At 38.4% G+C, this 14,215-nt stretch overlaps 1 protein-coding gene across 1 annotated transcript in view; it reads right to left on the bottom strand.

The window, feature by feature from the left end:
• Nucleotides 1–13,162, bottom strand: part of RECK (reversion inducing cysteine rich protein with kazal motifs) — a gene marked incomplete at its 5' end in the record, with an annotated part of 23,552 nt that extends 10,390 nt beyond the window's left edge. The window contains 7 exons of the mRNA XM_010171285.1: nucleotides 1,400–1,571; nucleotides 2,058–2,180; nucleotides 5,763–5,951; nucleotides 9,090–9,230; nucleotides 10,919–11,055; nucleotides 11,816–12,028; nucleotides 12,983–13,162. Of these exons, the coding sequence (XP_010169587.1) occupies nucleotides 1,400–1,571; nucleotides 2,058–2,180; nucleotides 5,763–5,951; nucleotides 9,090–9,230; nucleotides 10,919–11,055; nucleotides 11,816–12,028; nucleotides 12,983–13,162 (1,155 nt within the window). The remainder of the gene's footprint in view (nucleotides 1–1,399; nucleotides 1,572–2,057; nucleotides 2,181–5,762; nucleotides 5,952–9,089; nucleotides 9,231–10,918; nucleotides 11,056–11,815; nucleotides 12,029–12,982) is intronic.
• Between the last annotated feature and the right edge of the window lie 1,053 nt (nucleotides 13,163–14,215).

The raw sequence follows: 14,215 nt of genomic DNA, 5'->3' as shown, positions 1-14,215 counted from the left end.
AATTCTTCCCCTTTATATTAAATACGTGCCCTTCCACGGCCTTATCCACAAAACATTTGCCATATGCCCTGCAAGACTTGCCTCTGCGAGAGAAATTCCAGCCAACAGAGTCCGATGCGCAGACCGATCAAAGGTCAAATGGCTTTTTTAACAATCTCTTCCTCTCCTATGCATTACACATTTTCCTTTTCTACCAAAGAAGGCTTTAAGATTTAAATTCTTTAAGATTTAAAGAAATTCCAAGATTTAAACATTTTACAAGTGGAATGTAAGCTCTTCAACAGATTCTAGGCGCTTCAGGGGCGTTTTAAAATGAGCGTGTTTAGTTGACGCTACGTTATCAAACTGACCCAGAAAAATGTCTTGTGTACAGTTCCTTTCCTGAAACTACAAGCTGAGGTTCCAAGCATGATGGTTATTCTGTAAAACTGAAAAACCTCTCTATACTTGCCAAATCAAAAATATAAAAGGTAGAAAGTGTATATCCACAATGAAGCTTTGAAATTCCAGTTTTCAATCCCATAATGGCTATTATAGCTACAAAACAACTGTTTTCTCTGCAGTTTTCTGCATCAAGGCATTTAAAGTGCAGAAAAAGGAAAAAAAAGAAATAAATTACTACAATCAGGTTTCATGAAAGCACAGTATTACACAACTTCTTCTGGTGGTTTTCTTTCAAACCAGAAAAATGCACAAATTCAAAGGAGACTGCAGTATTGCACAACACGGGGAAAATTGAACACAGAGACCAATATTATGAGCCACAGACTTTGATTTCTGTAAGAACGGTCAGATTTTCTTCTTGCCTGACACTAGTGCAGAGTATGTTTTTGTTTTGTTTGCCTCTATAGATTTTGCTTTTTCTGACATTGAAAAAACAGATTGTACTGACATATTTTCCACAAGACATCAATCTAATCAAGAGAAACTCAAGTGTTCCACAATGATCGGTATTTTCCTATTTTAGAAAGAAAAAGCACAGATTACTGATTGAATAAGCAAGACTGACTTCAAGTCTTGAATTCAGGTGTGGGTTTTGGTTTTGGGGTTTTTTTTTGTTTTTTTAACTACTAGAAGAAGGTGTGAAAAAGTAGTAAAAGGGCACTTATAGCCATTTCAACAAAATTTGATTCTCCCGCTTTTGAACGTAAACATCAATTCTCTTTTCTTGCTAAAAATGAGATCTGCATAATGAATTTAAACAATACCTAACCAAGAATTGGCAGTTATTACAGTCCATTACTAAGATAATTAAAAAGTAGCTACTTCAAGCAGTTCTTTTTATTGGAGTATCCCCAAAGTAGAATGTTACTACAATATAAAACACAAAGAAAAAGTAGATTTGCTTTACGAGTAGAAGGTGCTGAAGAAAAGCTTAAAAAACAGATTCTGCTTTTACCTCTGGTTTTTATTACAGGGGTTAGGGTTACAAGGATCCTTGGAAATGCACGATCCAAATTCAAATTGATTATCCTGGAGCCCAACACAACGAGCTATGCACGCGCTTGGATACGTCCGTCCGTTTTGACCACACACTGGTACAAACTGATCTACGCAGTTACAAGGTAAACCTGGAAAAGCAACAGGCAAAGCAGGAATTTGGGGCACGCTGCTCTTCTATGACAGATGACACATGAGGGGTCACTAAGATATCTCAGCCTCCCTACCCTATCTGCAGTCACTTCTTCCCTGCTGGAAGTTAGCCGTGCTGTAGCACGCAGGCACTTGCAAGTAGTAGGAAGGGAAGTTTGTGCCCTGCCTCCTTGCTGATTCTACTCAGCTTTCTCCATTTTTCCCCCAAACTCCTTATCTTTTGTCCCCAGTGGCATTACCCTGTCTCCACCTATTTTTACATATTACCTCAGTTTTTCTTTTTCAGTACTGATATTTTTTTTTAAGGTATGTGTTTTTTCTGGACATGAGAAAAATAAATAGTTAAAAGAACATATTAATAACAAATTATCAGGTATTTTCCATTAATACTGTAGAAAGAATTCAGAAGCTAATCCTCAGTCTAAGAACACTAAGCTTTCAGTTTCCATAGTTTGGAAAGTTACCTGTAAACTTCCGACGTTCATCTTCTGAACTATGCTCAGTTAGACACTGGCGAGTAGAACATATCAGGTTTCCAGAAAAACATGAACAGACGTTACAATCGATATTAAAGGATGTGCCATGGCCTTAAAATAAAATAAATTAAATAAATGCATACAATTAATGCAAATATAACAGAAGTCCACATACTCATATGTATTGCAAAGACACTACATTTTCATTACTAATTGTTCCTGTAATTTCCCTTATTCAGTGTGTTTTCCCACTGAAATTTCTATCTATGTTTTTAGATTTCAAGTTCTGCTTTATCCATTTAAAGAGTAAGTCTGTTCACACGTGTTTTTGATTAATCAGTTAAACAAGGAAGTAAGCACTTTATCCTTTCAAAGCTAGGTTTCTTTTTTCTTTAAGAACAATTTAAAGCTGCAAAAAGAAATACACTCAGAAAACAGAAGAAGTGGTAGCATAGTACACAGTTCATCTATAAATACTGGCTCTCAGGCTCCACAGGTAAAAGGTAAAGCTTTTGTAAAGATAGATTCTTCTAAATTAATTTTACAGAAGATGCTAAACCTTCAGCCAGAGTCTCACACACAACGCAAACCTCCTCTGTAGCTCATTTCTTTCCTTTGTCTGTACTTTTTGTCAAGAGGCAAAAAGTGCCAACGCTTCATTCTACTCTCTATTGTTTTGCAACATCCATCAAACTGCAAATGTAGGGATTTTTTTCTTCAATTTAGCAATTCCAGTTTGGTTTGTGAACTGTCCATATGACTGCCCTTCACTGTGGTGTATGTTTTATGTAGAATCAATTCATGCTGGTGACAGCCCATCTATCCGTAACTACATCAGTTATTAAAGACAAATACACTGCTCTTCAGGAAAACTGCGCCTTACAAAATAATGCAATCCTCTCTAATCTCATTTAAAAGGGTTGAGAGTAAGGATTAGAATTTCTGAAAAACATTACAGGGTCAGAAGGAAAATCCTCAGCATTTGAGCAATTTGAAGAGGTACTCCTACACAAATGATGGCAGAACAAGAGGGGATGGGAGATAAAGCCTCCGTAGCACCGAAAGCTCTGTGTAAACCACAGTACACTACTCAAGGAAGAAGGAATTTGTCAGCAGAGAAGAAAAGTTTCCAAGGTTTGAAGGTGTGATAGTTTCACTGGGCTAGCTCTTGGATAGCAGCCAACCCAGCTGTTCACCCACTGCCCCCCCACCCCCAGGGGATAGGGGAGAGGATTGGGGGGCAAGGACAAGGAGGCTTGGAGGGTGAGATAAGAACAGTTTAATAATAGAAATAAAAATTAAAAAACCCCTCTAATATTAAAATAGTAGTGATAGTGATAACAGTAATAAAATATACAAATGAGTGATGCCCAGCGCCACTGCTCAGCACCCACTGACCAAGCCCGGCCCGTTCCCAGATAACGATCCCGGGGGAGCGACAATCCCGAACCGAAACCGCAATCCCGGGAGAGCCAGAGCCCGAGCCAAAGCCAGAGAGAATCCCCCCCTTTCCAGCCAGCCCCGGATAATACACTGACCATGACGTGATCTGATCTGGAATATCTCACTGGCACATCCCAATGCCAGTTTGGGGTTTGCTATTCACTGCACTTCTCCCTCCCAGTCCTGATGCAGCTGTGAACCAGCCAAACACGGTGGCCTTGGGCTCCAGCAGCAACTAATAACATCAGTGCTTTATCAATGTTCTTCTCATAACAAGTCTTACACTGAAACTATAAAACACAGCTATTCTGGCTACTAAGAAGAAAATTAACTCTGTCCTAGCAAAACCAGGGCAGAAGGTAATGCCAAACACACGATCTCTTAGGTGATTCTACAGACTAAAGAGGAACTGACTTAGGATCCATTCAAAAACTTGGCAAGAACCTTGGTTTTCACTATCAGAGAGTCCTCCCCATCAGTAGTCCTTTCATTAACTGGAGTCAATTCATAACACAAAACCCCCTCAGTATCAGATAAACCAGTCAGGGTTGTTTGGTTTTAAAAACCACAGTTCAGATTTTATGACTAAACTCTGGCTTTTTGCAACTGGCAGATACCCCAATTAAATACAGTCACCACAAAAAGTTCATATGGTGACCAGAAATTTTTAATTATTTCTTCTCAATGCAGCCTCTAACGAATTTGGAATATAGTAATTTTTATCTTTTATTCTATAATACCTGGAGTCTTCATCACCACACACATTTAATGAGTAATTATAGCAAAAGAGAGGAAGCTGTCTGGTTTTGGTTTTGTGATGGTTTGGTTGGTTGGTTGTTGGTTTTGTTTTGTTTTTTAACTGGATAGCACTTAGGGAATACTGAATACCTCCCAGCTACACATATTGTTGTTACAAGTGACAGCAGTACACTGTGCAAACATAAAATGCAAATACAACTTCACACATTTCTGTGATTGTTTTCATTAATAATGAGAAAAAAGGGAATGTTCAGAATAATTATAAAAGGAACATGATTTTACTACTACATAGGCACTTGACTGTGAATGGGCCGTCAAGTTCCTGTTGCCATTTCAAAAGAAAATGTAAGAAATAGAAAAAAGTGCAAAGTAGGGTCATAAATATGATCCAAAAGTATACAACTGTTTTAATATAAGGAATAATTCATAAAATAGGAACTGGCTTGGAGAAAAACCCAGAAAGCTGAGGGGAATATGACAGAGGTCTGAAAGAGGAGGCAATCAGGCAACAATCATCATCTTTTTCAACCCAAGAACTAGGATGAATCTCATGAACTAAGAGGAAGCAGATGAAACAAACTATCAAGACTCAAAATAAAAGAAATCCCTTGCAAACACCACTCTCTCCTCCCCCCCCCCCCCCCCCCCCCCCCCCCCCCAGAAAAAGGGAGAGTTTTTAGTCACACAGCTCTTAACATGTGGAACTTCTTGCCAGTGGCTATAGCTCATGATAAAAGTTTCAGACTTTTTTTTTAAAGCCATATTTAAAATCCATGGAAGGAAAAAAAAAACCACCAACAAAAACCAACCAAAAGCAAAACCTCCCCAAACCATTTGGGGCCAGTAAAGAAACCACCCCTGCTCAGGGGGTCTGTGGTCCGAAGCACAGAACAGATTCTGGTAGAATATTTATGGAAAGTATGAGTAAATCCTCTGCCTTTTCTCATGCTCTTCCCCAGACACCTCTCGTGGTCCCTGGATTCCAGGGCTGTTAAAAGCAGCCTCAGAGCACCCGCTAAGTTGGAATCCAGGAAAGGGGCAGGCGTTTAGAATAAGTTACACTGTGCTTAAACCTCAGAACTCCCAAGATGCTTGAAGCAGATCAATTTGTTTTGCTGTTGCTGCTTCATCCCTGCTGCCTGCTGGCTCCTCTCACAACTTTTCTCCTTCCTCAATCCTCAGAACTCCCACCAACAAGTTCTTCTACCAGAAAGGAAGTGACCTGTCATCAAGTACCATGAAGTACACGGGATGGGAGGTAAGTCACTGATGGTTGAAAAATGGTGTACTAAAACATGCCTTACACAGGAATTTCATTGGTTGAGACCCTCCAGATCATATAAGAATTAAACAAGTATTTTATATAGGGATGCAAACATTAACTTTTGTATTTTCTGATAAACTGCATTCGGATCCTCTGCGACTTCGTATGTACCTCAAAATTCATTATGTAAGGAACAGGGTGTTGTATAAAGATGTTCTAATACTTACTTTTTCTTTGTCCTCCAACAATGCATGATTTTTGGAGGTCAACACAACGCATTTCCATGCAATTTTCTAGTAATCCACTGTGTCCGCAGGTACAGATCTTATAACAACCAACGTCGCCAGCTGAGGATGGAACCTGAATCAGCGTACCTTGACGGACAATAAAATCTGAGGCTTCTCCCAGTTTGCAACCTATATATAAGGAGAAATTTTAGCTCATATTTAGGAAATATTTTGGCAAGTGCCTCTACCAAAAATAACTACCACTCTAACTGGTGAAAAAGCTCAAAATGCTCCTAAAGCAGCCTTGCTCTTGCCTTTTAGACAAATTGACTCATTTCAGAAAGGCAGCAAGTAGCACAAACAGAAACTTGCTTCAGACAATGTTCTGAAGTTCCTGTAGAAATGTCACCACAGACTGGTCATTCCAGCAGTTCTCAAGCAATTGCATTTTCCACAGTTCTGCAGTAGTGTGAAATGTGTGTGACGTAACAAACACCGCATACGCTTCACTCTTGTCAACAGAGAAACTGAATTAAAGGGTCTCATAAGCAAAGCCTAGTCATTTCCCCTCTCTCGTGTTTTATTGTGTCTTCCTTCCCTGCTTGTACCTCTTCTGGGAACACTGAAAGACTCTTACAGGTAGACATTAAGAGAAAAGAAAGGTAGAAAAAGCAGGAAAAGTGGATTTTAAAAAAGACTGGAAAAAAAGAAAACCTGTTTTAAAAATTACAAGGAAACAACAATAAAAGAAATAGTAGATTAAAATCACCCTAGGAGTGATGAATTGCAACAAATCCCCCCAAACTTTAAATCAATAAAAAGACTGAATTCAAACATTAAAGTCACCTTCCAACCTTTAGATGAAGTAAACTCTCTCTTCAAAAGCTCTAGGTGAGCTTGTTTTCAGATCACTTTAAATGACTTTTGCAGCAAGTGAAGACAATACAACCTCCATAGTAACAATGCTCAGCTTTTCAGAAAAATAAAAATATTTTGTAAGAGTCATAGAAACATCATCAAAACAATGTCCCTGGGCTCACAAAAAGAATGAGCTGAAGTCTATCCTCATATTTGAGGAGGGCCACCAGGAGATCCAAGGGCTGGAGCACCTCTCCTATGAAGACAGGCTGAAAGAGTTGGGGCTGTTCAGCCTGGAGAAGAGAAGGCTCCAGAGAGATCTTATAGCGGCCTCCCAGTACCTGAAGGGGCTACAAGAAAGCTGGGGAGGGACTTTTCATAAGGACAACTAATGACAAAACAAGGGGAAATGGGTTTAAGCTGAAAGAGGGGAGGTTTAGATTAGATATTAGGAAGAAGTTCTTCACTGTGAGGGTGGTCAGACACTGGAACAGGTTGCCCAAGGAAGCTGTGGCTGCTCCTCCCTGGAAGTGTTGAAGGCCAGGCTGGATGAGGCTTTGAGCAACCTGGTCTAGTGGAAGGTGTCCCTGCTGATGGCAGGGGGATTGGAACTGGATGAGCTTTAAGGGCCCTTCCAATCCAAACCATTCTCTGATTCTATGATTTAGCAGAGCACAAGTGCAGCACTTACACGACAGAATGAAAACCCAGTTTTCTTCTTTGTAGTTAAAAAATCACTAGAGAAATTACTGATCAGCCAGAGAACTGCTGAAACAAGAGAGGCTGAGGGAACTGATGGGAGACAGACAGGGCAATGTTCTCCATCACTTCTCTAGAACGGAGGCTGCTTCACACAATTCACTTGCTCAGTCTCTCTCAACACACGTGTTCAAGTGGTCACTAAATGCAAACTTTCCTCTTTGCTTCAAGAGCCACAAGTGACCCCTCATGTCACTGACTGATACCTTTTGCTTTAAAAGAAGGGGAAAAATTGTGGCAAGCACTACTGGTGTCTAAGGTAGAGCAATGAAAGGGCTGTAGAAGTTGGGCATCCTACAGTCTCCTATCTCCTTTTGTTGGGTTGACCCTTGATATCAACACCATCCAAGCCTGCTAGTTCAAAGTTAGATAGCTGAAACTCTTTCTACGTGAGGCTCTCTCCCCAGTCAGCTCACATTTACAGATGGTGCAGAAGTTATACAAAACCTGTGTTCCTAAAAAGCAGCTCCCAATGACCACAAATACCTTTCTAGAGAGGTGCACCTACATTAAAAGCATCACTCAATGGAGCAGCAGCAGAAATGCACTCAGCTGCATACTGCTGCATCTCCAGACTTTAATGAATCTCTGTTGTCTTTAATGAATCCCAGAATTGCCTCAATTAGAAAAGACCTTTAAGATCATCAAGTCCAATCATTAACCTCACACTGACAAGACCTCAGCTGAAGCATGTCCCTAAGCAAAGAAGTGGTACTGTGAGTCTCATGGCAGGACAAGGCAGCACAAGATCTATTATTCATATTTTTGTTGTTTCCCAAAGTCAGTGTCATTTTCCTCCAAACTACAAGCCTGCATACAGATGTGGGAGAGAGACAGAGCTAATCTGCCTTGCAGTTCTGCTTTTTCCCTCCAGTCAATGAACTCACAGCACTGTCAGTCATTAAAGATGAAGTGCAGAGACACAGCGTCAGCGCTGCAAGCTCAAGCACTGGAGAGAAGAAAGAGGCAAATAAATTATGTGCCATGTCACTTCCTTCCCGAGCCCTAAGCCTGGGTGCTCTGAATCCAGTGAAGCAGCAACAGTGAAGCTCTTCAGAAAAAACTGCTGGCGACATTTTTGAGAAGTTGACCTGGCCTATGAAGAAGGATTTGGGACAATTCCATGTGAGACACCATCTTGAACTTAAATATAACACCGGAATTGCTGCCAATGCAAATGTACATCCCAGGGCATCCTGCATTTGATCAGATTTTCAGAGCTCTCAAAATGTCCTCCCAAGATTGACAGCCTGATTTTCACTAATTTCAAGGCAAGACATAACGTCTATTTATTTCATCAGTAAGGAAAATAATGCAAATATGGCTAATAATGTATGGAAATACAGGGCAATACGTGTCACGGTGTCTGCAGAGCAGCGAGCTGCATCGTATTTGCAGTATTGCATGCCTGTAATTTTAACTATCAGGCAGGCTGCTTGAGAGACCATATATGGACTTTTATTTCTTCTGAAGCAAAATAAGTCATGTATCTTTTAATAAGATGTTATGTTTCAGTGGAAAATAAAAACAGAAACACAATGAGGAATGCTAAGAGCTAGAAGGTAGGCTGCAGCTTTTGAAACCCTAAGGTAATTGTGATAATAGTTCTTTTGGGATATCAGTTGTTCACTTTAAAACCTTCTCAACAAAATTTCAGTTACACATGTTTATCAGCAAAATCCAGGTAAACAGAAGTCCAAAAGCCCTTACCTGGCACACATAAATATGGAAGACACAGTTCTCCAGATTGACATCCTTTTCTATTTACTTCACATAACTGATTGGCTGCACAAGGATTCGGATTACATGGATGTGTAACATCTTCTACAATATTACCTAAAGAACTTGGACCTGAAAACAGAGTATACAGCATCTATATTGATTTAAATGAGGTTTATATTTCTTTAGTAAAGCATGACATTTCTTACATTCACTAAGATAATACTTTTGACAATTCTGTGAATTTTTTATTTTTTAAATTATATTTGTAGAAGCTTGACATGACAAGGTAGGTAACTTATTTCAAAAGATTAGTCCTCAATCATGGAAATAATGACCCAGACGATACTTCACAAGAAAAATACACTTCCTCTATGTTGTTTCCACAATAATTTTCTCTATGTGACAAAAATACAAACTGACAATGACTGTCAGTTTAATCAAGAGAAGTCCCACAGCCAATGATTAACAAATTGGAAGTTTAAAGTACACTTCATGTTTAAACAAGTTTTGCATCGTTGATAAAATTTTGTTTCTTTTTTCCCTTTAACTCACTAGTAATGCTCTGTTACAAGAGTAAGGAAAGGGAAGACGAAATGGAAAAGCAGCAGTTAAATGGAAATAAGCACCCAAAGCCTCAATACATTGTCCCTCTGGGAACAATTTATTTGTTGAGACACACTTGCAGTTACAGCTCTTACTAACCAAAATTGTACTCTGAATTCAAAGTTCCTGGGATTCTGAGAAAGAAGTATCAAAAAATCAATCAAAATTGGGAAGAAGGTCTAAAATGGGCAAATCCTAAAAAGCTAAAAATGTCTAAATCCCACAGAGATAAATATGCAATAGGAAGCAGTATCAGGGTAGAGTAGATTTGGAAAAATAACATAAAAAGATGCGTTTAAATGAAATCTAGAACCAAGACTCAATTTTACTAATACAATTGTATTCCACACTGAGGGATAAGACATGGCTGGATGAGGCTTTGAGCAACCTGATCTAATGGAGGGTGTCCCTGCTGACGGCGGGGTGATTGGAACTGGATGATCTTTGAGGTCCCTTCCAATCCAAACCATTCTATGATTCTATGATTCTATGGTAGAAGAAAACAGAATCACAAAATCTTCATTCTTCCATATACCTGCTAAACTCACGTTCTATTGCCCAGAGTTAATTTGGTTTTCAGTTATAATGGCACAGTTAAAGAACAGAGTTTACACGAGGCAAAAGTGTCATTTTGTACATCAAGAAGTGGTGCTCTAAATCATGCTATTGTTTAAATGACATTTATTTGAGATCAGTCCTCCCAAGCATGAACCAGCTTTTGTCCTGTAAATAAAGAGTGCTTAGTGGTTTTATTGTTATTGTACTTTTTTGGTGTGTGAGATGACTTCTTGAAGAACAGTTTTCTTACTGGTCTATTTTCAAGTAGGTAAAAACCACTGAAATTCAACAAGCCAGATTATTAGATGATAATAATAAAGATAATAATGATAAAGAGAAATGTGGTGGGTTAGCTTTGGCTAATAGCAAAACTCTGCCCCAGTCCCCACATCCCAAACGGGATGGGGGTAGAAAATAGGTAGAACAGGAACAGAAAAGTTCATGGGCTGAGATAAAGACAGGGAGATTGCACAAGAATTCCCATCGCAGGTAAAACTGACTTGACTTGGGGAAAATTAACTCTAGTACGCTAAATAAAATGTCTCAAATTCAAACCAATTTTCTTTAAAAGAAATAATGAAAATCATTAAAAGTAATGATAAGCATTCAAAGTATCTTGGTTTCTAATTTTGTTGCATAGGTATGTTGATACTTACTCAGATATGTATCCAAAGGGATACAGTTCTCCAAGTCATCTGTTGGAGATAAGAGCTCACAAATACTTTCAGCTGAGTGGCCTTCAGGGAATTTATTATGGTCTCCACATTTCTTCAGTATTTCCACACAATCTGATCTTCAGATAAATAAAGAAACAGAACTTCATGAACACTACTTGAAGAAAAAAAAAAAAGTCTTGCATGGAAAAAATTTCTACATTCTCCCCTTCCCCATATGGACAACTTTCCCCTTCTGCCTCACAACAGAGTGTTTATATACAGATAGACAGACACTGCATTTTACATGCAGGGGGAGGAACAAATCTGTAACCCAAAGACAGGAACTACTGCTTACACTACTCTTCCTCTACTTTGAGCTTGGTGATCTTTATTTTCTATGGCATTAAATGCAAGTATCTTTGAAGATCAAGCATTTCCTTGATTTAGTAATGTACAATAGGGGTTGAACTCTATCTCACTAGCTGTACTATTCACTAGTCTCTTTTCTATCAAATCACCTACTTGAAAAGATTTGTTTTTTTCAAAAATAAACTTCATTTTTTTCAGCCTTTCCATCAGCTAAAAATCACCAGTAGGTCCCAAAACCGAAAAAGAGGAAAGAAAGTTTTATAGACACCACTGAGAGCCAAAGAAGCCCCAATGATAAATCAACTTTACAATGGAAGCATATACATCCACCTCATTAACAGGCAAGCACCTTCCATTTGCAGTGATGGAGATTCAAGCAATGGTAACTACGCAAGCTCATGTTCCTTCAACGTCTGCCTTGCCATGTTGTCCTAACACAGACCAAACACAGTCCTCTAGCAGCTTTTTAGTTCTCATTAATATCCTTATCAGAACCTCTAAGCTGTTTTTTCCCCCCATATTACTTACTTGCAGATAATACTTCCTCTAGATTTGCTGTGGCAAGGTTTAATCTGCAGCGAGCAGGCAATTGCCTTCCACATTTCTGGTTGGCATTTTTTAATATCGAGTACAGGAATATTTATAAATGGCATCTTAATACTCCCTTTTTCCCATAGCTTCATGTCATTCATGGCTCCCTGGTCTGACTGGGTATTGCAGCTCCTAAAAAGTTCTGTTGGTCTTTAAAGAAAAAGTTAAGATATGGTATATATAAAAGAAAAAGGAAACATCCCACACTTCACATTTCACCATATGAATTCTACAATCTGGATATGGCTTGCTTTTTGTGGTATAAAAGAAATTCATCCCTTCCACAGTTAAACAAGATCAAAATCAATTTGAATTCTGTCTTTAAGGAAAATAAGCTCTTTAAGACTCAGGGCTGAAACTACCTTCTCACCTCTGCCTCTCAGATTAAATATCACTTAAGTTTTTCTTACCTGAAGAAAGTTAACTTAAAAGCAAATATCTTAATTATCCTGAATATCTGTGCAAATGTCTCCTGGTGAATCACTAATGCAAGTTGATTTACCATTTCTATTTGCCCAGGCTGCATCTACCATATATGTGATGCTACTACTCACATAACACTCATGCCACTGTACAGTATTTCAAAGAAGAGACAGAGATCTCTAATAGCTAACAGCATTTTAAAGGCTTTTTTGAAACTCTATTTAATGTGTAGCCTTGATATTACTAATTCAGACATCACTTAAATCATGCATTTTGCTCTAGAGAGTATAAAAACACAGATATATCTCTGAAAGAAAAGGAATTTTGAAAGAGTAACATGTAAATTTAACAAGTGTTTTCACCTTATTTGTAACATACAACATTCTGGTAATCATGGCTTACTTGTCTATATAGTAAGACAGAGGAATATGCTGCTAATACATGATGACATTTTACAGGTTCATGGGTTAGCTTTCATTCTTGTAAGTTTTGTTACGTCTGATCCTTAAATACATTTCCAAAAGTTTACTCTAAAGAAAAGCTATTTAAATTATCTACAAAAATATTTGCAGAAAGACAGCTACACACAACCTCAAAATAAGCCTGAAAAACATTTTATTTTATTTTTTTTAATCAAAACACAGGAATTCCTTTATAAAATATTCAGTGTCTCTCTCCTACCTGTTATTAAAATTAGTGCAGTAAGTAAGATTTCTACAGCCCAGCTGACAAGGTTCTCGTACATCTGCTAAACAGGTCAACATGGAAACTTCAACTGCATTATACTCACAAAAGCGATCAAATTCTTGCCAGCTCTGTGAATTGCCCCAGCTCGTGCTATAAAGTTTAGTGCAGAGCTCTCTGAAAAAAAATGATGTTGATGAAGGAAATAAAATTAAAAGAACAGCAAGTTATTCAGATATAGCAGAGCCTATTGTCTCTTTGTGGATCATGACAGCCTACACTCGCTGTAGAAGATTGTGTTAGTGCCCACAAAGCCTGCAAGAGCTCCCACATGTTGAGCTCAAAGCAAATAACCCCACTTGACTGTTTTCTAAGTTTTCCAGTTTGGCTTAAGAATGCTAGCAAATCTTTAAGCTAGTAGGACTGAAAGACTTCAGAATATAAAACTGTAATATCCCATAACAATGTAATAGCTGGAAACCTGAACTAACGACTTTGAGGCGAGAACTCTCCCAGCTAATTTTACCTGTCATAAATCTAGGTTGACATGATAACAAACAACAACTAGTCCCATCCTTCAACTTCAAATCACACCTTCTCCTCCTCCAGAAATGACTGGCAGGCAAAAGACATTTGTTCTTTTGTCCTGATGTTTGAAACAGGTGTCCTGTTTGTTGTGTGAGATGTTTCCTGGTGTCAGCAATACCCAGCCACTTTGTTCACAGCCATATCCTACAACTGTTCTCACCCCAGCTGAAGGCATGCAACCTCGCTGGACTATTAAAGTTGACTGCACACTGAAAACATGAGGGAAGGATCCATTTTCAGAACTCACTATCAAAGCAGGCAACTGAAAGATACTCTATCAACCACCCTATGCTACAATGTTCTAAGAATTAACTCGAGGGCTCTACTACTAAATTCACTACAAGATCCCATTGCATTCAGGATCTGTTGTTTTGTTACTGGAAACTTTGATATAAAAGGAAGCAAAAGCTCAGAAATCAACGCTTGCAACTTATTTTGACATATTGATGCATTTAAAAGGCAATAGTGATCTATTTCTAAAATAGACAGAAAAGCACTCCAAACTAAAAAATGCTCCAATTACAACTAATTGCAAGCATGTAACTATTTGCTGAAAACATTTTTTTTAAATGTCAAAATAGTTAGTTCCATTATTTAGTTATTATTAAATATAATTATCAATATTAATTTATTAGTTATTTT

This window comes from Antrostomus carolinensis, unplaced genomic scaffold, assembly GCF_000700745.2.
Source record: "Antrostomus carolinensis isolate BGI_N321 unplaced genomic scaffold, ASM70074v2 scaffold20637, whole genome shotgun sequence".
NCBI classification, from domain to species: domain Eukaryota; kingdom Metazoa; phylum Chordata; class Aves; order Caprimulgiformes; family Caprimulgidae; genus Antrostomus; species Antrostomus carolinensis.
This window is presented reverse-complemented; position numbering and strand designations above follow the sequence as displayed.